At 35.9% G+C, this 26,352-nt stretch overlaps 1 protein-coding gene across 6 annotated transcripts in view; it reads left to right on the forward strand.

Moving 5' to 3' along the window:
- The window catches only part of ECHDC1 (ethylmalonyl-CoA decarboxylase 1), a 60,241-nt gene that overhangs the window by 14,763 nt on the left and 19,126 nt on the right, over window positions 1-26,352 (forward strand). For 3 of the 6 annotated variants that reach the window (XM_068551077.1, XM_068551076.1, XM_068551078.1), the window contains 3 exons: window positions 2,421-2,563; window positions 11,215-11,267; window positions 15,449-15,529. In XM_068551077.1, the coding sequence (XP_068407178.1) occupies window positions 2,421-2,563; window positions 11,215-11,267; window positions 15,449-15,529 (277 nt within the window). The remainder of the gene's footprint in view (window positions 1-2,420; window positions 2,564-11,214; window positions 11,268-15,448; window positions 15,530-26,352) is intronic. The other 3 variants (XM_068551081.1, XM_068551080.1, XM_068551079.1) reach the window with 1 other exon arrangement.

Here is a 26,352-nt window from a genome sequence, read left to right on the forward strand (position 1 = left end):
TAGAACATGAGAAAACAAAACTATCACCTGAACCAGGAACATATTTTACTAACTGTGAATATTTTAATGTTTTTTAAAAATCCGTGAATATGGATGTTGGTAAAAAGGAAACCATCAAATTAATCTTGATTATTTTTTCCATTGAAATTTTAACTGCTTAATAACTTCATTTGTTTGTGTTCAGCTAATGTCACTGGGAGACAAAGGGAAGGATGTTTCAAAGATTTTAAAACCCAAAGAGAAAAGCCTAAAATGAAAAAAAAATTATTTAGCTTAAATTTTTTTTTCTATGAACTAAAATAAGACTGTCATTTTAACCATGTAGTTCCAATAATCACTGAAAACACTGCACTTGCCTACTTGTTGCCCCTTTTCTAACTCTGAGATACAGGTAAATAGCTTCTATTTCCTAGGCAGCACTCTTGGCATATAAGAATTTTATATTTAAGAGACCTCAAGGTCCAGGACCTGTGATAATTTGTAATTTTTTGCCAAAGCTCAAATTCGAATTATTCTACCACGATGTTATACAAGAGCTCATGAGTTACCTTACTGACTACCCAGCACTCGTGTTTCCAGGTGATTTTGGCAATCTCTATTTGTTAGTTATATACTTATAGGGGGAGCGAATTATATTTTATAGTAGCATTTGAAATATTGGGTTCAAAACTATCCCAGTAAAGTTTCTTGTGTGTATATATAATCATACTTACAGACATACTTCAGTAGTCTGTAAACTTTGTAAATTATCAGTGGTGGGTCTTTAAACACAAGATGACTTTTCTTTACATTCAGCAGAATTCAGAGATGTCTCTATTAATGTTAACCAATAGAAGTATAATGCAGGACACAAGTGTCAGCTACATATGTAATTTAAAATTTTCTAGTAGCCATATTTTTAAAAAGGAAAAAGAGAGGTAAAATTAATTTCAATAACATTTTATTTAACCCAGTGTACTCAAAATATTTCAACAAATGACTGATACAAAAATTATTAATGAGGTATTTTCCTCTTTTTTTTTTTTCATACCAATTCTCTGAAATCTGGTATGTATTTTACATAACTGTTACCAAATCAGGTCCGGTTGCTTGCCACTCAAAAGTCAATACTCAAGAGACAAATGTTGGTAGAAAAAGGAAAGTAACTTTTAATCAGAATGCTGGCAATCTGGGGAGATGTTGAACTCAGTGTCCCCCAAAAACCAGCTCTGAAGATTCTGCTCAGCCATGAAAGTTTTAAAGGGAAAAGGGGAAGTAATCTCAGTTGTTGAGATAAGGGGTCAGAATTGTCACCATCCCCCACTGTGTGCAGGCTTGTTGACTTTTTGTGATTTTTCTTCAGATGCTATCTTGTTCACACAGATTTGTTCTCGAGATTTCTGAAGGGGAAGCTAGGGAAGAGATCTGGTCATCTCTTAATTACTTATTCTTCATTTCTACTTCTTTGATCTACAGAAAGAGCCAACAGGTTAGGCAATGTATTGTGTGATCAAAAGATCTGAAAGTTGTGCTAGGGCCAGAGATGAGTAGAGGATGGGGGTGCCTGGCTTAAGGTTAGTGACAAGACAAAAGGGGCCTCCTGTAGAGAGCTCTTTCCTGCAAAGAGGCCTTTCCTGCTGAAAGCTGTTTACACTACTGCACATCTCAGTTTAGACTAGCCATGTTTCAAGTGCTCGATGACTACGTGTGGGTGGCTACTTTACTGGACAGTGCAGCTGCATACCTTCAACTGGTTCTGAGAATGAAAGCCGATTTTTATATTAGCCTAGGAAAAATAAAATTAGAAAGGTAAGACTGCTCTAGGGATTTAGACTAGATAAATACTTGTTTTAACTTACTACTGAATAGCTACAATTTATAATTTATATTAGTCAAATTTTTATTCAAACGGAAACAAATATTAATTTGATGCCTAATATTTAAAACTAATACAAGCAGAACTGCTTTGATTTGGATGATGGTGGTTGGGTTGGGTTGGGTTGTGAGATGATGAATGAGCCCAACTCCACACAACTCTCAAGGCCCTTGTTTGAAAATGAGCCAACCAGATACTCTTTAAGGTCTGTTTCAACTCTTATGTTTATTTTACAAAGTCAAAAAGATTATTTTAACTACTGGTACAGATTTCTCATACTTAGGGCCAGCATTATTTTTTCTACCTAACCACATATTTATGTGACTTCTTAATTAAGGGAGAGAAAGAGGTCACTATCAAATTGTAAACTTTTAAAGCAGACACTGTCATGCTTGCCCCTTTTGTATATACTCCTTAGTACCAACATGATAGGCATTTGATAGACATTCAGTAAATATTTGTAAAATTTGTGACCTAGGAGTCTTGTTTGACACCTTACAGTTTCTAAATTATTTCTATTTGTCCAATATTGTATGTGTTTTTGATTCCCCCTCCCCTCTGGCAGGTGTTATGATGCTACAACTTCTGGAAAAAGTGATTGAGTTGGAAAATTGGACAGAGGGGAAAGGTCTCATTGTCCGCGGAGCAAAAAATACTTTCTCCTCAGGATCTGATCTGAATGCTGTGAAAGAACTAGGAACTCCAGAGGCAAGTATTGTATGAATTATGCAATAGGTTCTACATGTTTGTCAGACATCTGGGCTAAGATATTTATATTCTACTTATATGGTTATTATCATGACAGCTTTTCTTTAATAGCTTTCCAAGGATCAGAGTTTTTGTTTTGCTTCTTAAATTAAAGATTAGCTTGTAATAGTGTGAAGTAATGGGGAATAAAATGAAGGACAGGAAGACTAGCAATAAAAAGTTCATTATTAAAGCCAGCAAGGATTTTAATTTTTTAAGTGGAAGTCCCTTAGCATCTCATGGTAAGGAGTTTTCCATGAGGTACCTAGCATAGCTTTGGCACATGGTAGACTTCAACAAATGCTAACAGTTAAAAAACTTGCTTTTGGATTATGATTACAGAAAAGGAATCCGAATCATCTCTCATTATCTGTCCTCCAAGCAACCTGTTTTTCTTGAATTCAGCCGTCCACTAACATCCCCTAGGCAGAAAAAAAAAAAAGAGAGTGAGAGAGAGAGAGAGAGAGAGAGAGAGAGGAGAGAAAAAAAGGTATCTGTTGCCATTTAATTAAAGATGTGAGCTGTATGTAGGTAATAATGTTTTAATGTTATTGCACAACTCTCATACCACTCTATGTAGTATAATGATCTCTGTTTGCATAATATATGAGGAAGGATCTCTCTTTTGGAAACTTTGATAGATTTGTATTTGAATGCTGGTTTTTTCTGGCTAAGTGATTGGGTAAATCACTTATTCTTTCTAAGTCTTATTTTCCTAATCTATAAATAAGAATTGTATATTTCACAGAGCTATTGTGAGGATTCAAGACAATATATATAAAGTGCCTACTAGCATGGTGTCTGAAAAAGGTAGCTATTATTTTTATTTCAAAGATCATCATCCATGATTATCCATAATTTGTAGCAGCACTAGCCTTAAATTTGTAATGCCTCTGAACGGTTAGAGTGAAACTGCAGAAAGGCATCTCGGGGCAGGGGGCCTCCGAGGTGCTCTGGTTCTTTATGTCTCAGATCAGAAAGAATTCAGCAAGAGGCAAAGTGATAGATAAGAAATGATTTATTAGAATAGGATGCTTATAGGTTTACAAGCAGGCAGGCAGGAGGGTGCTGCCCTGAGAACTTAGTGGGCTACAGTTTTATAATCAAAGGAAAAGTGGGGAGGGGGAGAAGACCACCATCTTCCTCATTCTTGAGTAGACATCACACTTCCAACGTTGGTTCCTCCTCCATGTCGGGTGGGGGATTTTTCTTGTCCCTACATGGTCAAACTGGGGCTGTCATGGTGTAATGGAAATGAGCAAAAAGGTGGTAACATATACTAAAATATGGTAAATCATCTCAGCTTTCAGTATAATGTCACCTTTTCCTTATATTTTTATTTTCAGTGTGTGCAGAGAAGCACGTCCTAGAAATCATTAACTTACTGACCTCACTGGGCAGGATGTGGGTCTCATTCCACCATTATTTTATTGTTTTGGGGCATGTCTCATGCTTCTGTTGCATGATTTTGCTGCTAAGCAAGCCTGCTTGGTTTCGTGGTGAAGCAAACCTGCTTTCTTGAGTGATCATTAACTTACAGGGTCTCCCATACTTTGTCTTTACTTACAATCCCCTAGTGGGATTAACTATTTAATCACCTACTTTGTCCCTTTAATCTGTCCCTGTCAAGAGCACTAAGCTGGGGACCTGAATATATGGATTCTTGCCCCAGCTTTACTGATAATTAACTATGTGACCTGCAAGTCATTTGATTATAATTTTTCATTTCTAGAATAATTGTATTGCTAAGCACTTTACTTTGTTCACAAAAGATACTATAAAGATATTGTAGAATGAGATAATAGATTACTGTGGGTCTGGTGTGTTGTCAGCGTTGGGCTGCACCCTGCAGGCCTGCAAGGCCTGTTATTTGCCCAGCTTCAAGACCTAAGAAAGAGCCCGGAGTCAGTGACAGAGACATCAGTGGTTCAATGGATAGGGGGAGCGTCTGAAGCAAGGTCCTGGAGCAACACCCCACCATCTGCAGCAGAGGGCGGGTGGGACAGGGCAGGACAGTCTTCACTCCAAGGGCAAGGGGAGATTGGAGATTGCCAATTTTAAGGGGAATTAACCTCAGGTTGGCTCATTGGTTACCAGGGAAACTAGCAGAAGGGCACGCCCCTCACCACCCCTTTGTTAAGAACAGTCACTAGCTGGGGCCTGGGGCAGGTATGTAGGAAGATCAGTCATGTGAGTAGGGTGTAGGTAAAGCAGGCACTGGTGGAGCAGGGAATGTAGAGAGCCAGAGAACAGCCATCTTGAGTGGCCTGATCTTACCGTCAGATAGGAAAACACCCCTAAAAATGTGAAAGGTTATTTTGCTTTCTTCTAGTTAGAAGGTTGTTTCTGTCTAACTAGATCATGTGGCCAGGATTTTTTTCCCTATAAATGTAAAAACTAAAAGTGGAGACATGCTAATTGTTTCACATATATATAGTCAGTCTGATGTAAATCATGTGGGAAAATATGTATCATTTTTATTCAGACTTCCGGTAAGGGATCACTAAATAAAGTTTATTCTTTCCAGTAAGGACATTCTCCAAGTAATCTGTCCTGAATGCCTGCAGTAGAGTAAGATTGACTTTTGATCAACACCTGAGAACTCAGGTGGTGTGACCCCAATGCTTAAATAACACTGCCGGTGTTCATCCCTTGTAGTTATGCACATCTGCCAGTCTCATTAGAAAAAAAAATCTGGAATTGTGTTTCTGCTTTACAGTGTGTATGCTTCAAGCCCAGATTGGTATTTAAAATACCTTATTTTATTTAAAGCATTTTTTTGTGTAGATGGATCCTTTATTGTATTTTTATGAAACCTTCTTAGTCATAGTTATAGGAAATATATAGCATAGAAATAAACAGTTTGAGTAAATTCTCTTTATGGATAATATTAAGAAAGACAGTAATGTTTATAAAGTGTGGTGTATTTGTCACATGATGATTTTTAAAATTAATAAGAACTGGAAACAGTTTACATAAAGTTCCTGTTAACTATTTCCATTTCTCATATAGAACATATTCCTATATGCCTAAGAAGTAACTATAAATATGTGTAAAACTGAAATTTTCAATGGCCTTGGGACTTTTGAGGCTCATACATGTTTATGAATTGCAGCTGCACATATAAACGCATCTGTCCCACACAGCTGAGAGATTCTGAGATGCTTAACATGACTTTAAGTATAAACAGCCTTCTCTCAACAAAGCTCTTCTTTATCTAATATACTTACTCTTTGTTGTTGCAAATGCGTCATTGCATCTGCTTATTTGGTGATTATTTGGTGAATTTGCTCTTCTGAGGATGATGAGATAAGTAGAATAGATGATTTTAGTAATTGGGTTACTTTCCCTTCTCATTATAAGATACGTGAAAGTGATTATTAAATATAGCTTTTTTAAAAAAGATAATTATGCTGATGTTTTTGCCACTGTATGTTTTCAGTTTTGAAAAATATTTTATTAATAAAAATTACCAAATATAAACAAAAGTAGATGTGTCGACTGAAAAAAAGTGCACGACCTAAAAGTTGAGAGTTATATGTTTTTTTCGGCGGACATTCTTAGGACTTCAAGCCTGGAGACAGCATCTCAGATAACCCTGAGAAACTGCTCCGAGGAGGTGAGGGGGAACCAGTATATATAGGAGTATTTGCAACAAAGGGCAGGTAGTCGGAATGTCAAAAGATTATTGTTAAAGAAAACCAGATATCTCAAGTTAAGGAATTTACTGCTTTTCTATGTATAGGGAGGTGCAAGAGTCTGGGCTCACTGAAGTCATTCCTTTGATGTGCACTTCAGCTATCTGGGGCCAGTGTCCTGTGTTTTCTCATCCTGAGTTTCCTTAATCTGCACTGTTGGGGTGGCTGCAGTCTGATGACTGCTAGATGGGGGGCATTCCTTGTTTCCATCCCGAGTTGCCTCAGGGCTCACCATCGGCGGTGGCTGCTGTGACTGATGGCTGTGACATCCTTTGTTTACTGATATGACAGGCAATATTTTTTTTCTCAGACTAATACGTTGAAACCCTCATGTACTCATAATAGTATCAACAGTCATCAACATTATATTTGCTTATCTATCATTCCAGTTTTTTTTTTCTTTATGTACCTGGTCTCCTAAGAGGTTGGTTTCATATTTGTACCCTTTGTTTAATGAGCAGGAAAAGAGCTCTAATTGTTCCTGTTAGGCAGTTAATCCTTGGTTGAGAAGGTCCAGGCAGGGAGATGAATTAGCATAACACAAGCATTAGCCCTGAAAAGTTATGGGACAGAAAAAAAGAATAAAATAGGAAAAAATCTAGTGTAAGTATTAACCCATTTATAAGATTTGAATTGATGCTACCAATGTTCTGCAGACTAAAAGAAGTCTTTTTTCAGAGGGCAGAAGTAATCAAAATCCAATTAGAAGCTTCAAGATTTGGGGTAATAAAAACCTGCTTACTCTGCAGTGAATGGGTTTAATGCCTCAAGGAAAAGTCTGGCATTTTGGAAACCTTTATACTCTTAATCTAGCTCGAAGATAATATCCTCCTTTGTCCGCTGACCTCCCTTGTTACTTTTCTGCCAATCTGTTGCCCCCTATTTCTCTGTTGCCTAAATTTCCACAGCGACCTCAAAGTTCTTGTCTAACTTCTTTGCTTTCGCTATGACTATTGTACAGTTCCATTGTAGCCTTATTAATTTGTAGACAAACTATTATAATTTTCTTGAAACCCTTCCATGTATTTTGAGGAAATTAATAAATTCATACAACAAGCACTTAGGGAAAAAAAAAGAGGCTCATTTATGGCTATGTGTTACTGTAAGGGGGACCCCTTCCAGGGCCCAAGAGTGGACCCTTGTCTAACACTCGGAATTGAATTGTCCAAGGAGACACCTGTACTGACAAAGCAAAAGATTTTACTAGGAAGGGGTTCCTGGGCGGAGAACAGCCGGGTATAAGGAACTCAGGAGAACTGCTCTGCCACGTGGCTTGCAGTCTCAGGTTTTTTGGTAATGGGGTTAGCTTTCCAGGTTGTCTCTGGCTAATCATCTTGCTTGTGCCCATATTTGGTCCAATTCCTGGTAGCGCATACATCTCTCAGTCAAGATGGTTTCCGGCGTGAGGATTTCTGGGAGGTTGGCAGGACATATTATGGGCTGGTGTCTCCTCCCTCATTTTGGCCCCTCTTCCGGCTGGTGGTAGCTCGTCAGTTCTGTGTTCCTTATCGGGACCTCCTGTTGTGAGATAATTCATTCAAGCAGTTATTATTCTGCCTGGCCAGGGCAGATGATTTCTGTCAGTGGTTCCCTAACAGTTCTAGGATAAGATATGTTTACAGGCTGGGCATTTTTCCACTCAGGATACATGTGGCTTAGAGTAAATATGATGTTGATAGTTCCCTTTGGAACTTAGGCTGGGCGTCGTGCGTCTCATCTTTGTTATTCTAGGAGGAGTGGAGGAGGAGGGTTGGGTCTCAGGGCATCATCCAGATAGGATGGAAGTATCCCCTTCTGCAGCAGCTCTCAAAACCTTTATTAAGTTTAAGTTCCGAGCTCCCAACTTTCATTCATCAGAGTAGGTCTAGATTTTCATTGATTCCTTTCTTTGAGTTTATTCTATCACAAGTCAGGGTTTCTCTGTCACTGGCTTATTTTCATCCTGTAGCCTAGGAAGAGGCCTGAACATTTAGTCATTGTTGGCTCAGTAGCTTTGGGGAATAAATGTAATAAATTAAATATTTCTTCTCCCTAGGTCATGTTGGCTAGTGCAGTGTCATCTCTACTTTATGATACATTTAAAGCCAAAGCATACCTTATTATCTGATTGCTGTTACTGATATTAGTTATAACGATGATAGATAACATTCTTGTTCTAGTACTGTATGTCAGGCACTGTTCTAAGCTCTTCCGTGTTATAACTTATTTATTACTAATTCCCCTAATGAGATATAGGTACTATTACTAGCACCATTTTACAGGTGAGGAGACTGAGGCACAGAGAGGTTAAGTATCTTGCCAAAATTCAAACTAGCTATTAAGTGGTAGAGCCCAGATTCAAACCTAGGCAGTTTAGCTCTTGAGTCTGTGTTGTTATCCATTATTCCATATTGCTTTTAAACATTTTTAGTGTGACTTTTATCTTTTGAATGAGAAGTATGATAGTACATAGGTTAATACCCACTTCACTTTCATTTCTACCAATTCTAAATAATTCCATCAGTATTTTAAGTACTCTAAAATCTAGTAATAGAAAATAAGCCTATTAAAATTACGCTGTTGAGATAATTTAACAGGCTTTATAGGACGAATTTTCAATAGAATATAAACTATTCTAGTTTTAAACCTTCTAGCTCTTTGTGCTTGTGTTAATTTTCTCATCACTTTATTGTATAGACTGACCTTCCTGATAAAGGCTTTCAGTTAGGAAATTTGTATCATACTGGGTTTTACCATTCATTGACTGCCTTTGTTTTATGAATCAACATAGTTCTCCATCTCAAATTCATCTGAGTCAGTTAACTTCAGCAAGCACATACTATATGCAGAACATTGTACTACGAGCTTCTGAGGATAAAGAAGGCATTTTGTTAGTCTCAAAGACTTTATTATCTAGGTCTAGCAAATGCCATCTTCCCCTTCTCCTCTATAAAGCCTTCTCAACTACCCCAACGCAGTTGAAATGAATTGTTTCTTAATTGCCACTGTTCTCAGCTTGTTCAGGCATTTCTTAAAATACTTAATATACTATACCTTGATGCATGTTGCATTTCTTTATTTCTCACAAGATCTTTGAGGACTGGGAACTGGGACCACATTCTACTGATTATGTTCCCTATCCTTCCTTTGTATAGATGATGTGACTGATAATAAATCCAAACACAGTGTATACAATCTGTAAATTCTGTAGTGTAGTTAGAAAAATAAAAATACTGCAGAAACACGAAGGAGAAAACTATTACTGTGGGATTTAGAAACTCTTGATGGAAAAATATTTGATCTGGGCATTCCTTGAAATAGGTAGAGAAAAGGACAGGCTGTTCCAAATAATGGGAATGATGTGAGCAAAGACACAGGAACAACAGTAACTGTAAGGTGTTAAAAGAATGACAAATAGTTTGTTGTTGCAGAAGTTAAGATGCTTGGATGAGGGGTGCAGTAGTCAATAAAGTTGGTAAAATAGTTTGGGATCAATCCTTCCCAAGGAATTTAGACTTCATTTTATTGGTGATATGAAATTATCATCCTATAGGGAGGTTTTTCAGGCAGGATGCAAGATATATCACAGAGGAAAAAGAAATTAAATATAGAGAGACCAGTTAGGAAGCAAGGCTGTTGTCATAATCTAAGCATGAGTAACACAAGTCTGAACTAGTGTTGCGGCAGAGAAAATAGAAAAAGAAGGGATTTGCATTGGAAATATTTCAAAGGAAGGATTGAGGGGACATGCTTGTTAACTCACCGAGCATGGGAGAACTATGAAATGGAAGAGTTAAAGATAATACCAAAATTCTGAGCCTTTTGGACCAGAAAACCTTTCCTGTTAACTCAGAACTCACTCTTTGATCTTTTACCGAGTATCTAGGTACATTTTCATCTTTCCAACCATTCTTTAAGTCAAATAGAACAGGTTTTTAAAATTTTCATTCCTTCCTTATGGATGAGAAAACTGAAGTTCATAGTTATGACTTGCTCAAGTTAATGTTATTATGTGGCAACACTAGGATTAAAACCCAGCTTTTTCACAGCCCATTGGTTTTGCCATGCTGAATTTGAAGTATTAGCAGAATGTGAAATTTCTAGCAGGTTTTGGGACTCTACATGAAAACAGTAGTTGAAGCAATGGGAATGGTTGAGACTTCCAAGTGAGAAATTGTAGATAAAGGAGAGAAAGAGAATCATGGATTGGATTTTTGGTAATAGCATTTAGCTGAATAAAAAGAGATAAAGAAGAAAACTGGAAAATAACAATCAAAGAAATAGGAAGAGGATCAGGAGTGGAAGATGTTGCTAGAAACTGAGAATATCAAAATGAAGAAACTGGTCAAAGCAAGATGCTATATATATTATGGAGACACAGAGGAAGATGAGGATAAGGAAAAGCCATTTAATTTAACAAATAGGAGGTTGTTAGAAACCTTTGAGGAGAGTCTTTTGAGAGAAGGCTGAAGACCACATTATACTAGGTTGAAGAAAGTATATGAGGGAAAAAAGAAGAGGCAGTGAGTTTACACTATTAGGAAACTTGTTTTTTATGTTTACGTTCTTAAGGGATCAGAGTTTGGGATAATAGGTGGGTTTGTCTTACGCCTCTTCCCTCCAAATTACCCTGAGTAGAACTCTCCTCTTTTCTGGGGTATATGACTTAGGTGTGAGAGTTACTGTCTCTCTCACACCTAAGTCTTTACTGATAGCTCATGCAAAGCTGAGCTCAAGGAACCCCAGAAGATCAACACAATTAAATACTGCATCATTTGCATTTCAGACAGCTTCAAAGAGTTTTAAATGAAAACCTCATTTTAAAAAGTTTGGTATATTTTTGGCTTTATTACTTTCTAAATCCTGAAAGTGTTTTTTAATAATTTCTTATATAATACATTTGCATTGTATCTTTGTGTTTATTCTTATTTAAAGGATGGAATGGCCGTATGCATGTTCATGCAAAACACCTTAACAAGATTTATGAGGTAATGTATCTTTGTTTTTAAAATATAATTTCTAAAAAAACAAAAATAGCTCTTCATTCTATGCTTTGCAGTAGTTAAAAAATAGTCACTGATTTTCTAATCATATTTATTCTAATGATGAACTATTTGTGCCATCAAGGATTGTCATATAATTAAATGTTACTGAAGGACATACAAGTATGTCTCTTAAAAAATAAGAGACGAGAGATAAAAAGAATTAAAGACATAGCACTTTTCCCTAAAGAGCTAATATTTAGGTATAATCTGGCTATATTTAGGTATAGACACGGGAAAGTTAAATACTGATACTAGAGCAGAATACACACTGGTCAAGACATGACACATAAAGATTACCTAATATTCAAAATTAGTAGAATGTATAGTGAAGTGGTCTGTATCTGCAAGGAGATAGAAAAAGAGTTACCAATTGGAGAAGGCTTTTACAGATTTCTGAGGAAGATGGATTCACTTTGCACCTAGATGAGGAAGAAAAAGGAGAAATTTTGGGGCCTGTCATTTTGCATTTGGGGTTACAAACTATGAAATGATTGGGCTGATTAGCTTTCTACTTCTATATTCTGAATGTAAACAATTTAAATATAATTAAAACTAAGGAAATTCATATTTATTTAGCATACTTGTTAATTGGACGTCACTGTATTTTTGGTACTCTTTGTATGTGAGTCTAGAAGGAAAAGTGGAATCAACATTACTATTTAAAATACCTTCTTCATTGTCTTAGCTCTTATTCACCTACTTCTCCCTATTACATTTGACTTTTTCTTAAATAAATCTTAAAACTTTTGTTTTTTTTTTAAAAAAATAATCCTTTTTAGGGACTTCCCTGGTCCCTAAAATGCAGAGGACGTGGGTTCGATCCCTGGTCAGGGAACTAAGATCCCACATGCTGCGGGGTAACTAAGCCCATGCGCCACAACTACTGAGCTTGCGCACCTCAACTAGAGAGCCTGCGTGCCACAAACTACAGAGCCCACGTGCTCTGGAGCCCGTGTGCCACAACTAGAGAGAGAAAAAAACCCACATGCCACAACTAGAGAGAAGCCCGTGCCCCGCCAGGAAGAGCCCGCACGCTGCAACGAAAGATCCTGCATGCCTCAGCGAAGATCCTGCGTGCCGCAACTAAGACCTGATGCAGCCAAAAAAAAAAAATCCTTTTATTTGGAAGCAGTGTGTGTTAAGAAATTTGCAATTACTTTAGACCTGCACCTTTTCATTTTGGTTAGACCTACAAAAAATTCTATACTTTCAGAACATTTTAAATTCACCTTTTAAATACACACTTTGCAAAGTGGGTCTTTGCAAACACAAAAGGTTAAGACTTATTTTTACTTCAGAACCATTCTTTTATATAGGATCAGTCTCTGGATCATTTCAGTGAGTAATGAAAACATTTTTGATAGGAACCTTCAATAACACTTCTGGAACTCAGTCTTCTGTACCACAATTCTTCCTTTTGGATACAGCCTTAATTTTCCCATCCGTAATTTGATATCAATAAAAATGGACTAAGACAATATCACATTGAATTATTCCCGATTGCCAGCTGCTGAAAAGTTCCAGGAGCTGTATACAGGCCCACCTCAGAGATATTGCAGGTTAGGTTCCAGACCACTGCAATAAAGCGATATTGAAATAAAGCAAGTCACAAGAATTTTTTGGTTTCCCAGTGCATATAAAAGTTATGTTTACACTCTACCATAGTCTATTAAGTATGCGATAGCATTATGTCTAAAAAAAATGTACATACCTTAATTTAAAAATACTTCATTGCTAAAAAATGCTAACCATCATCTGAGCCTTCAGTGAATTGTAATCTTTTTGCTGGTGGATGGTCTTGTCTCAGTGTTGATGGCGGCTGACTGATCAGGGTGGTGGCTGCTGAGGGCTGGGATGGCTGCGGCGGTTTCTTAAAATAAGACACCAGTGAGGTTTCCTGCATCAGTTGACTCTTCCTTTCATGAATGATTTCTCTGTAACATACAGTGCTGGTTGATAGCATTTTACCCACAGAGGAACGTCTTTCAAAATTGGAGTCAGTCCTCTCAAACCCTGCCGCTGCTTTATCAAATAAGTTTATTTAATATTTTAAATCCTTTGTTGTCATTTCAACAGTCTTCACAACATCTTCACCAGGGTAGATTCCATCTCAAGAAACCACCTTCTTTGCTCATCCATGAGAAGTAACTCCTCATCTGTTAAAGTTTATCATGAGATTGCAGCAACTCAGTCACATTTTCAGGCTTCAGTTCTAGTTCTCTTGCTGTTTCCACCACATCTGCAGTTACTTCCTCCACAGATGTCTTAAATCCCTCAAAGTCTTCCAAGAGATTTGGAAACAGCTTCTTCAAGCTCACGTTAGTGTTGATATTTTGACCTCTTCCCATAAATCACTAATGTTCTTAATGGCATCTAGAATGGTGAATCCTTTCCAGAAGGTTTTCAAGTGACTTTGCCCAGATCCATCAGAGGAATCACTATCTATGGCAGCTATAGCCTTATGAAATGTATTTCTTAAATAATGAGACTTGAAAGTCAAAATTACTACTTGATCCACAGGCTGCAGAATGGATGTTGTGTTAGCAGGCATGAAAACAGCATTAATTTCATTGTACACTTTCATCAGAGCTCCTGGGTGACCAGGTGCATTGTCAGTGGGCAGTGATTGTTTTTTTTTGGTTTTTATAAATTTATTTATTTTATTTATTTATTTTTGGCTGCTTTGGGTCTTCGTTGTTGTGTGCGGGCTTTCTCTAGTTGCAGTGAGCAGGGGCTACTCTTTGTTGTGGTGCGCTGTCTTCTCATTGCAGTGGCTTCTCTTGTTGCGGAGCACGGGCTCTAGGTGTGCGGGCTTCAGTAGTTGTGGCACGCGGGCTCAGTAGTTGTGGCTTGCGGGCTCTAGAGCGCAGGCTCAGTAGTTGTGGCACACGGGCTTAGTTGCTCTGCGGCATGTGGGATCTTCCCGGATCAGGGCTTGAACCCATGTCCCCTGCATTGGCAGGTGGGTTCTTAACCACTGCACCACCAGGGAAGCCCTGGGCAGTAATAGTTTGAAAGGAATCTTTTTTTTCTGAGCAGTAAATCAGCAGTGGGCTTAAAATATTCAGTAAAACATGTTGTAAACAGATGTGCTGTCACCCAGGCTTTGTTGTTCCATTTATAGAGCACAGAGTAGATTGAGCATAATTCTTAAAAGCCCTAAGATTTTCAGAATGGTAAATAAGCATTAGCTTCAACTAGTAGTAACCAGCTGCATTAGCCCCTGATGAGAGAGTCAGCCTGTCCTTTGAAACTTTGAAGCCAGGCATTGACTTCTCTCTAGCCATAAATGTCCTAGATGGCATCTTCTTCTAATATAAGGTTGTTTTGTCTACATTGAAAATCTGTTGTTTGGTGTAGCCACCTTCATGAATTGTCTTAGATCTTCTGGATAACTCGCTGCAGCTTCTGTATCAGCACTTGCTGTTTTATCTGGCACATTTATGTTACGGAAATGGCTTCTTTCCTGAATTCTCATGAACCAGCCTCTGCTAGCATCACACTTTTCTTCTGTATCTGCCTCACCTCTCTCAGTCTTCATAGAATTGAACAGTGAGGACCTTGCTCTGGATTAGGCTTTGGCTTAAGGAAATGTGGCTGATTTGGTCTTCTATCTAGACCAATAAAACTTTCTTCCTATCAGCAGTAAGGTTGTTTTGCTTTCTTATCATTCATATATTCACTGGAGTAGCCCTTTTAATTTCCTTCAGGAACTTTTCCTTTGTATTCACAACTTGGCTAACTGTTAGCCAAAGCCTAATCCAGCGCAATAAAGCAAAGCACAATGAAATGAGGTGTGCCTGCATTATACAAAAACATCCATTTATTTGGAAGAAAGTTGATATGTCTATAGTTTAAAAATATATAATGATTTGGGGAGGTATTTTGATAAGCTTACATAGCATTTAGTATGAATTATTATACCTTCATTATTATACTGTTTTGCTCATGATACATTGGCTAATAGTTCTATACTTTGAGGTGTGATTATTTTTATAAACATAGTTCAGTAATTTTGTTTCTATTGCATCTTAAGTTTTAAAAGTATTTGTAAATTAATATCAATTAAATATTAAAAATATTCACATCCATTTTTCCTTTTTCCTTTTTCCTTCAATCTACAGACTTCCTTTAATAAGTGTTGCACTAGTTCAAGGTCGGGCACTGGGTGGAGGAGCGGAAGTTACTACAGCCTGTGATTTCAGGTAGGGTAAAAACTGTGTTACTCCTTGCACAGGCATAATTAACATATGCTCAAATTCATTGTTTGCCTGAATATCAATATTTTATTTATTCTTAAACAGGATAATCAGTTAGTGAATATTTTCTTTTTGCCAATCATTAAAGTAGATAATTTTAGTCAGTCTAGTATAACTCCATAATTACTTCATTACTATGCATTTCAAAAAGTTAACAAAAGGATCTGAATAAATCAAATCCATATTAGCAAAGTCCCTGGGGAAGGAAACCAAGAAAATATATGAAACTTTAAGATTCCCAAGAATTATACAAGAAAAGTAAAGAACGAAAAAAACCCAGAGAAATAAAGAAAAGAGAAGGGAGAAAGAGACTGCTTAAGTCTTCCTCTTACGAATAACAAGAGGTTTTCTGAGAACTATTTCCTGTCTTTACTGTGATTTGTAGTAACTTTGTGGAGCTTTGGGGCTGATTAGGGAATTTAATTAGAGAAAGTTACTTGGGACCAATTAACCATTCAGTCCCTAGAATTCGTTTTAGTATTGGCTAGCTGTGCTTCATAGGAATGACACAATTTTGATAAGGTCTTCTATAGTTTGGTTTTGTGTGTATAAAACATAAATGTTCAGTTTAATGACTTGCTACAAAATAGGAACCTATGTAACCATATTATAGGTCAAGAATTGAAACATTACCGGCATTCCTGAACCCCCATATATGCACCTTCTAAGTCATAGACCCTTCATTTCCATCTATAGGAAACTATTACCCTGTATTTTATGATAATTACTTTCTTACTTTCCTGTATAGTTTTATAAGTTAACTATTCTATAACCAATATATTCTATTTTTTTTTCTGTTTGAACTTCATATAAATGGCATCATATACTAATGGAAATACTATGAGGAAAGATTCAGTAAGCTAATTCATGCAAAGTAGTAACATTTTATTGATATATTAATTTTTCTTTTTTAAATTTATGACAGGTTTCAATTTATAAGTTGAAATATATCACTTTGTATTCACATAAATCGGGATTTTAAAATAGTTTTGGTGTATAAGACAATTTACAAAGATCCCAGTCTCTTTGAACACTAGTAGTTACTAACTGGGGAGGATTCTTGTGTACACAACGAAAAATGGCCATTTCACATGACAGTGACCTCTGCTGTCATCAGTGCAGATTGCATTAGGAAGCTACATTTCATTGTTTGAGGAGGAAGCAGTTATTGGCTTCATGGACAATATGAGACTAAATACAAATGCTCTCTGTGTGAAAGGATTAAATGCTTTCTCACTTTACCCTGAAACACAGGTACTTGTGGAATATATAATTTAAATATATAATTATATAATATATATAAGATATAAAGTATATATTTAAGTATAATTTAATATATTTAAAGAATCCTAAGGTATATGTGAGTATACATTATTACACTTAAAAATTCTCTACATAAAAAAAAAAAAAAACATTCTCTGCATAAAAGTAAGTGCAAGTTAAAACTTTATAGATGTACTCTGGAGAAAGTGTGCCCTCTAACACAGAGTCTGGTGTTCATCTTTTAAGCATTTATTAGACTTTTGCATCATCCTTTATATTCATTCCTGACCTGTGTTTGGGTGCAGTTAGGGTTTAGGGCAAAAGGCAAAATCACAGAAAAAAATAGAAATTATTTAGTCCTTTAATACTGCTAATTTACCTTGCTATGTTATTCTCTAAATGAAGTGTCATGTGTTCCTAGAGCCTCATAAAATATTTAGTTGTTTTGATTATGAGTTGTCTGAGGGTACTGCCCTCATCAGATATATTCAGTAACATAACCAGATACAGTCACTTTTCCAATGAAGACATACTCATTTGTGGACCAACTACTTGGCATATACAGACCCTCATATTAAATTGCATTCAGTAGAGTCATTCATTAAACATAGTTTAGCACCATGGCTAGCTAGGCACTGCCATTTAAGAAACTTGTATGTCTTGGGGTTTTGTTTAGTTTTTCTAGTAATACAGTTTTATTACATTTTATAAAATTTCTGATTCACAACTGATAAGAAATTTTAAAAAAATAGAAACTGATCCTTCACAAGAGAAGTGTGAAAAGCACTGTCCTAGACTATTCAGCCCTTTTAAATCTTTATACTAAATGCAAGAGTTCTTAAAAGATAAAGGCTAATAGAGAGGGTTGTATACTGAAGTACATTACTAGCCACAGTTACAAGGTAGTGATAAATCAGTACAAATTACTCTAGGTGATTTTCCCCCCAACTTGATCAGTACCCTGTCAGTTATCTTCTATGACAAATTATGTTCTAAAAATACTTGCTTGTTATAAAAAAACCACCAAAAGCTCTCATAGCATTCTGCTAAAAAGATAAGTTCCTTCCTTAGGTTGGCTCTTTTTAGCTTAACTTTCTTATCTTGGAGAATTGCCTGGAATTCACTCAACTGACATTTTCATTCCTGCTGCTCTTCTATTACCAATGGAAACTACTTCAGAAGATGAGAAATAATCTTAATATGAATATTCCAAAGAATTGAGCTCATGCACCATTCTAGCATTACCCTGCTCCCTGCCCCAAAACCCTTTAAGCACCAGCTGATAATACATGTAATGAATTAATATGTCAGAAACAGGTCTACATGGCATATATAGACCCTCATACTAAATTGCCTTCAATTGAGTCATAATTTTCATTTAAACTTTCTTAGAGAAAATGGCTTTTTAAAAACATTTTCTAAAGCAAAACATTAACTTATGAATTAAAAATTGGCGTTCTACAGTGCTCACAGTCTCGTCACTCTAACATTATCTTTCCCTTTAGTGACAAAATTGATGAGGAAATAAAAAGCTAGAACTGTATTAAAATCATTTGCTTCAAATTTTTAAATGTCTTAATTAAAATATCTAGAATGAAATATAAATTAAGAAAATATTTATTTGAGTATTAGTTTTCTATTGCAGCCATAACAAATGACCACAAATTTAGTGGCTGATAACAACATCAGTTTATCTCACACATGTATAGGTTGGAAGTCTGGCTGGGCTCAGCTGGGTTCTCTAAACCTGGTCACACAAGGCCCAAATCAATACGTTGGCTGGACTGGGCTCTGAGGGCTCTGAGGGAGGGAGCATCTACTTCCAGGTTCATCCTGGTTACAGCGGGCAGAATTCAGCCCCATGCACTTGTAAGACTGAGGTCCCTGTTTTTCTGTCAGCCTGTCAGCCAGGGGCCAGGCTTAGCTCTTAGAGGATGCCTGCATTCCTTCTCATGTTTTCCATGTGGCCCCGCTTCAGCAGTGGTGGGTTAAGTTCCTTTCATACTTTGAATCTTTCTCACTTTCCCCTCTGCATCTCTCTGACTCCAGCTGGAGAAAGTTTTCTGCTTTTAAGAGCTCATGTGGTTAGATTAGGCCCACTCAGGTAATCCAGGATAATGCCCCTATTTTGATGTATGTAACCTTAATTACATTTGCACAGTCCCTTTTACTATGTTTACTATGCACAGCTTCCAGGGATTAGGGCCCAGACATCTTTGTGGGACCATTCTACCTACATCATATAGGCTTGGCATAGAGAATATAGTCGCCAGATTTTTTGCTTTTATATTCCTATTTGATCACCAATTAAAATTGGTAACTTTGTTACTCTAAGCTACCTTTGTAAACTCTTTTAAAACTCTTATTTAGGTACTTTTTAGAAAACATTAATAATAGTTCCTATATACACCAAATTTATAAATGTTCATTGATATAAACATTATTTTAAGTGTAATTATAGTATGGTTTCTTAGATTGGTTTCAAGCTCAAGTTTCCAGAATGCGTTTTAGGAGGTACTTAGAACACTCATTCCTTGATTCTGCGGTCTTATTCCATATCATTCAAAAAAAGGGGGTCGGGGTGGGACAAAGGGGAGAGAAAAGAAAATCTCTCAGAACTACCCTAGAAAATAGAAAATGACAAACTCAGACTGCTTGGCTTTTCAGCATCAACTTTTGGCGGTCAAAAGCATGTAAACAGTTTAATTTCATGTCTAATATTTAGTTTTTGCTACTTAATTTGGTAAAAGAGAGAAACTGGAATTGCATTTTTTGTTTGGAAATACAGTCAGCCCTCTGTACCTGCGGGTTCCAAATTCAAGGATTCAACCAAGGATTGAAAATATTCTGGAAAAAAAATTCCAGAAAGTTTCAAAAAGCAAAACTTGAATTTGCCACGTGCTTGCAGCTGTTGACATAGCATTTACATTGTATTAGGTATAAATAATCTAGAGATGATTTAAAGTATATGGGAGGATGTGCGTAGGTTACATAAAAGTACTACACTCTTTTATATGAAGAAATTGAGCATCTGAGGATTTGATATATGTGGGGGGTCCCGGAACCAATCATGGAATGGACAGAGAATTTTCCTATACCATATTATCACTTAAATTCACCGATTTTTAACACTTTGCTGTTTTGTTTTTCACCTCGTGTGTGTGTGTGTGTGTGTGTATACGTATGTTTTATATATATATATAATAATTTTTTTTCGGAGAAATTTGAGTAGGTTGCAAACGTCTTGCCCTTTTGCTCCTTTAAACACACACATACTCACATAAATATATATTCTTTTTTAAGAACTAGAGTATTTCCTTATTTAACCACAGCACAGTTGTCAAATGCAGGAAATTTAACATCAATGCCATACTTTTATCTAACATGCTATCCATATTCCAGTTGTGTCGATTCAGCAGTAATATCCAGTATAGCACTCCTGGACTTTTCCTCCACTGCGAGGTCATGTACCGCACTTAGTTGTCAGAGTTCTTCACATTCAGAACTGAGATAATTGTTTTTTAAGCCAATAAGTTTGTGTTATAACATCAATAGTAAATAATACAGGTGATGATATTTTTAAAATGTTTATTGTGCTTTCTGATTGTAAAAGGATATGTGTGCATTCCGGTGAGTATGAATCACCTGGGGATTTTATTAATACGCAGTTCTGATTTCATCTCAGGGGTGAAGCCTGAGGTGATGCTGATGTTGCTGGTCCACAGACCACACACTGAATAACAAGGTTCTAGATTATTTTGAAAATACTTATTTCAAACATATTTTACATATTGTAAAATATACTTTACTGTACATTAAAAAAATTTTAAAAAATGTACAGTTAGAGACTAAAAATTAAAGTTGTTGCCATTCAGAGATAATTAGCATTAGCACTGTGGTGTGCTTTCTTCACATCTTTTTAAAACAGACGTATAACTTTCTATTTTCTAAAAATTAGGATCATATGACATATAGTTTATATTTAATGTACTTGGAAAACATGAATTTAATAAATTTAAAATGTTCCATCAGTCTGGATTACTAAAATATCCTTTGTTTCTAATTTTTCTCTATTATGATTAATGCTGTGATAACTGCCTTATAATATAAATAAGGCTTTGTCCTTTTGGATTATTTCCTTAGAATAAATCCTAGTACTTATTAAATAGTTCAAGTACTTAGTCAAGGGATGTGAAAATGTTTAAGGTGTTTGATATATGGTGCCAAGTTATCCTCCAGGAAAGTTTCTGCCAATTTATACAACCACCAGCAGTATATGAGTGTCTGAGAGCATCCTTTCTTACAATGAGTATCACTTTTTTAAAAGATCTTTTCTAATTTTGATAATCAAAAATTAAATTTTATTTTAATTTGCATTTTTAAAGGTTTCAGTGAGGCATAAATTTTCACATGTTCATTGATGTGTGTGTGTGTGTGTGTGTGTGTGAATTGTCTGCATTTTCTTTTTGCTCTTCTTTGGAGTATCCAAGATTTAGCTGTTTATACACTGGATGAAAAACACATTTTTATTCCTCCATCTCCCTAGAGAAATAAAATTCTCAATTATGCAATTTAGAGCCTGCCTATCTAATTTGTTTTCAATCTCTAACATTGCTTTCATGAATATAAATAACCCTCAGCCAAAGGTATTAGCATTTCCAGCTGCTACCCATTAGTTCAAAGTATATTACAAAGGGAGCTATAAACAGCTTTGTCCCAAGGGAGCTACTGTAGGTAGGGTAGCTCTTTTCTTAAAATACTAACTTAATAAGTAAAACACAAAATACACATAATATACACACTTGCACAAATGTGCACATGCACACACACACCAACCAGCACATCCCAGAGTCATTAGAAAACAAATTCCATTTTTGCTGCGGCAGTGCCTGTTCTCTGAATATGAGATGTCCACCTTAGGAAGCAGTCACGCTGCCCACGCATGTTGCTTTGTTTTGTAGTTATCACCGTATTATGCGGAAAGACTTATTTTAGAGCCTGTGATATCAAGAAAATGCACCTCTGAGCATGCTAGGATTACTGACTATTAAAATCAGACTTTATATTCCCAAAACATTTTACTGTCTCACACACACACACAATATTCACTCATTCAACCACATACTCTCTTACTCAAGCAGTCTCTTTGCATAAAATACTCGGAGCCTCATGAGAACAATCAGCTGAGAGCAGGAAATCAGAACAGTGAGCTATGGGGAGAATCTTTGGGGTCTTTCCTTCTATTTTCCTTAATTTGTCTTATGTTGTGATGGCAGGTAGAAAACAGGAGGAAGGAGGTGCCAGGAAAGTACATGCACAAACAAATAAGTGTCTGTGTTCAAGGCATGATTTTAAAGTATTGTTTGTGGTCAGATATGTTGTTGCTATTAATTTTATGTGCCATATTTCCCCGTATCACCAGTTTGCTTTGTTGTATTTGGTTTGTTCTTAATACCATGTAAAAGGACCAGCAATTTCTGGCCCTAAAGTTTATTTAAATCAATGATTTCAGACTTTAAATTTATGATATCATGTGATTTAATTTTGTAACAGGACTGCTTTCTTTAAAATTTTTAAATATTTCAGCTTTTACTTATATTGCACGGTATTCCTTAAGTTAGTCTTAGAGAGATATATGTCTATTTTTCTTTTTTTAAATCAACTTGGAATCTTCTGCTTCAGCCATATCTATAACAGAACACAGTTTTATTTCTACCTTTATTTGGAAATGAAAAATTGTATATATTTTGTATTCTCCATTAACAGATACTGAGGAAAGGTAGTATATCATTATTAGCTGGGCTTCCAGTGCGAGTATAGCTCTTTTACAGTCAATACTTTAGGGACTGAGTGAGTTTAGTCCAGGAAACAACTTTATAATGTCTTTCTAGCAGAAACACTGCTGTATTTGTAGTGACTTATTTATTAATGTAACCAACTTGATAATAATAAAAGCTAGTACAATTTTTATATTCCAAATAAAAGTATAAATAATACTGTGTTCTATAGATGTGGCTCAGAAAATTTCACACTGATTTTTTTTTAAACATATATAAACACAATTCCTCTAAGATTCTGTTTAAAAGAATTGTGGTGTATATATGTTCTAAGTAACTTTCATATATTAACCATTTAATACTCATGGTAATTCTATGGCATAAGTACTATTGTTATATCTATTTTATAAACAAGCATACTGAGGCCCAGGGATGTTAAGTAATCTCCTCTTCCTCATCCTCTTTATACCATGTGTCTTTTTTCTTTGCTGTATTTTTCAAGGTGTAAAATGCACCCGGTCTAGTGGCCAAGCCAGGCAGTCTGGTTTACATCTATGCACTTCACATCAAGGCTGTACTCTATCCTAATGCAGTTATTTATGTGTTTCTCACTCTTTGCCACAGAGATCAGTAAAAGTACCTTTCTTTAATAATAAACATTTTTTAAAAACTTTTTTATAGCTTTTACTAAAAAGCTTCCTGTTTTAGTAAAATTTGGTAATTGTTTTAAAATTGTTTTTCTTGAATACATTTGTTCAAAGTCCTGCAACTTATAGCTAACTCATCAGAAAGTAGTAGCACAATGAACAGTCCTTTCAGGTATCAACATTGACTTTGCAACACCTGTCAAAGGTGATACTCTTCCTCAAGTTATGGGTAGTTTTTCCTATAACACTGATGCATCCATACTGTAACACCAGGTATATCCACATTTGATTAATTTCCTCATCTCCCCTCTCCCAAGGTGTCACAGGAAATTTTCAGCTTTGCCAATAATAATGACACTAATAAACAGATGATACTTACAATTCTTTTACTTTTCAAAATAAGAGTTTAATATGGTTTTATAAATGAGTCGGCTATAAGGCTTCAGAATCTTAAGATTCAGGTCTTCCAGTTTTCTACGTAGATTAATAGATTATCCCTTGCAATAAATTACATTACAGGTGGTATCAGGTAACTGCATCTAAACTCTAGCAGTAATTGGTGTATAATCCTATAAGGTCTATCAGGAAGCAGTTTCTGTTTTTGGATGTATCTTGTTGATATGACGTTTTCTTCATAAATTCTGGTTATCACCATTGAAGATTTTATATTTAAACTAACTTTTAGGTTAATAAAGAGTATTGTGAAAGGTTGTCATCTGAATGTTCCATATTTCTCTCATTGTTAGACTAAACTACTTTGTGTTCTTTTGTCACTAATACATTTTTTGGTCATATTTTCTAATGTATTGATAATACGTACATCAGTACACAAGTACACCCTAGGCATGACATATAAAGAATGGATGTCAGAGTTTGATCACAATAGGTATTTTTATAAAGATCACCTCAGGATTTGTTAGAGTTATAAAATATGATTCAAAAAATCATACCTCACCTTGTAAAATAAGGCAAAAGGGAAAAGCCACACATGGTATAAAGATGGTAATAAACATTCTTCTTTAGAAGCAAATAATTCCAAATATAAATATGCTTACATATATAACTTTTGTTGTCATAAGTTCATCTACGTTATCCCAACATCTAGAACTTTAACCAACTTTTATGTTCAGCTGATTTTAAATGAATTTTTCCCTGACATAATCCTTTTCTGTATTGTAGGCATAGATCTGAGCCATCAGTGTCAATTCCAGTATATAATTATGAACTGTGACACATTTATTCTGTGAAAAGCCTTATAGGACTTTCAATATTAACAATATTCCTATTTCCAAGTCTATTAGACATTATTGTAATTTCTATTCTACTTTCTTAATTTTTGACCTTGATTTCTGTTTACTGTAAGACAGTAGTACTCCTCTCACAACTTGGGGCTAGATTCAGATTGACACTTGTTCTTTCTTCCCTCACATTTAAAAATTATTTATTGAAAACTACTATTTTCATGGCTATTTGCTTCTAATAGCAGTTGTCCATAATTGAGGCAGATTTTCTCTTATAGGAATTCACAGCTGTGAAGAGAAAGTTCTCTTTCCCAGTGGGTTAGTAAATAGGCTTTTGTGAGAATTCTCTACTGGAATATTTCTCTTGATTAAAGGGTCAGAGACTGAAAGTCTATTGTTCTTGGTGCTAAAAGAACCAAACCACCTGCAGCTAAGCATTGAACTCTTTGGAGAAAACCAGAACTATCTTAAAGTCTTCGTTTTTGTAATGAGTAGTTTGAAAGCAATAATTGTTCTTAAAAAATTAAAATTCAGACATGACCTTTGGTCCAAATTAGAGATTTTAACATAGTGAATGCATTGAAGCATGCAGTCCAAATAAAACTCATAGCTGCATACTCTAAACAGTATAGCTTTATGCAGCCTATTGATACTATACACATATTTAACTGGCAAATGTGATTGCTGTGCCCACTAATCTCTTTGTGTTTATTCCCTTTTATTGTTCCACTTGGTTATTAATTACCCTATTCATAAAAGTCCCAAGATTTGGGGGAAATGAATCCCTGCTATAGGAAATCACTCAAGTCCAACCCAAGCCACTATAAACTTTAATGGTATCCCTGCTTCCACTCTCATCTAGTTAACTATTTTATGTACTGTGAGGTTAAGAGCACACATAATGAAGCTAACTTACTTGGATTTAAAATTCTGGTCCTGCTATAGCTGCATGGCCTTGGGTGCGCTATTTATTCAATCGCTGTTGCCTCTGTTTCCCTCTGTAAAATGAGCATATTACTGTACCTCACATGGTTGTTCTGAGGATTAGTTAACATAAAGTTCCTTAAATAGTTGGTGTGCTATTAAATGCTAAATAGGCTACTCTTACAAAACATCAGATACTACTCCTTTGGTCAGCCTCCTCCTAAAGAGCTTCACACTTTAAAAATAAAACCTGACCACCTGTCTGAGTGCCTATAAGCTTACCTGTCTGATTTCATCCCCCATTACTCTCTGTTGGCTCTATTCAAGCTACATTAGCCTGTTCCCCAGAGATACTAAGCAGTTCTACTTCAAGGCCTTTGCACTTGCAATTCCCTCTTCCTGGAATTCCCTCCCAGAATTTTGCATCGCTCACTCACTTGGGTAGCTGCTCAAATATTCAGAGGGCTTCTCCATCTCAAATAGCACACACCCAACACACATAGCCTCATTCTCTAGTTCCTTGCCTCATTTTCTTTATAGCATTTATCACCACTGACATTATATTGTTCAGTGTCTTTCCTAACAGGAATGTAAACTCAGCATAGGGATTTTATTTTGGTCATTCCTGTAGTCCCGCATCTAGCATTGGTAGTGCTTAGGAAATATTTGTTGGAAGAGCAGATCAATCAATTCTGAGTTAAAAAAAAAAAACATTTTTTTTTCCCCTGAGGACTATTGAGTTTAACTTACTATGCATTTTTTTTCATGGTATGCACCTAACATTCCTTACTCCCATATTTTCACTTTAATCCAGGTTTTCTCAGTAGGCCACCACTCACTTGAGAAAGATACACTTCGGGCTCTTAGAAGTAAACATAAAGATTAGATTCTTATATGCAAAGTAAAAGATAAGCGAG

This window comes from Eschrichtius robustus, chromosome 9 (assembly GCF_028021215.1).
Source record: "Eschrichtius robustus isolate mEscRob2 chromosome 9, mEscRob2.pri, whole genome shotgun sequence".
In the NCBI taxonomy this organism is placed as follows: Eukaryota; Metazoa; Chordata; class Mammalia; order Artiodactyla; family Eschrichtiidae; genus Eschrichtius; species Eschrichtius robustus.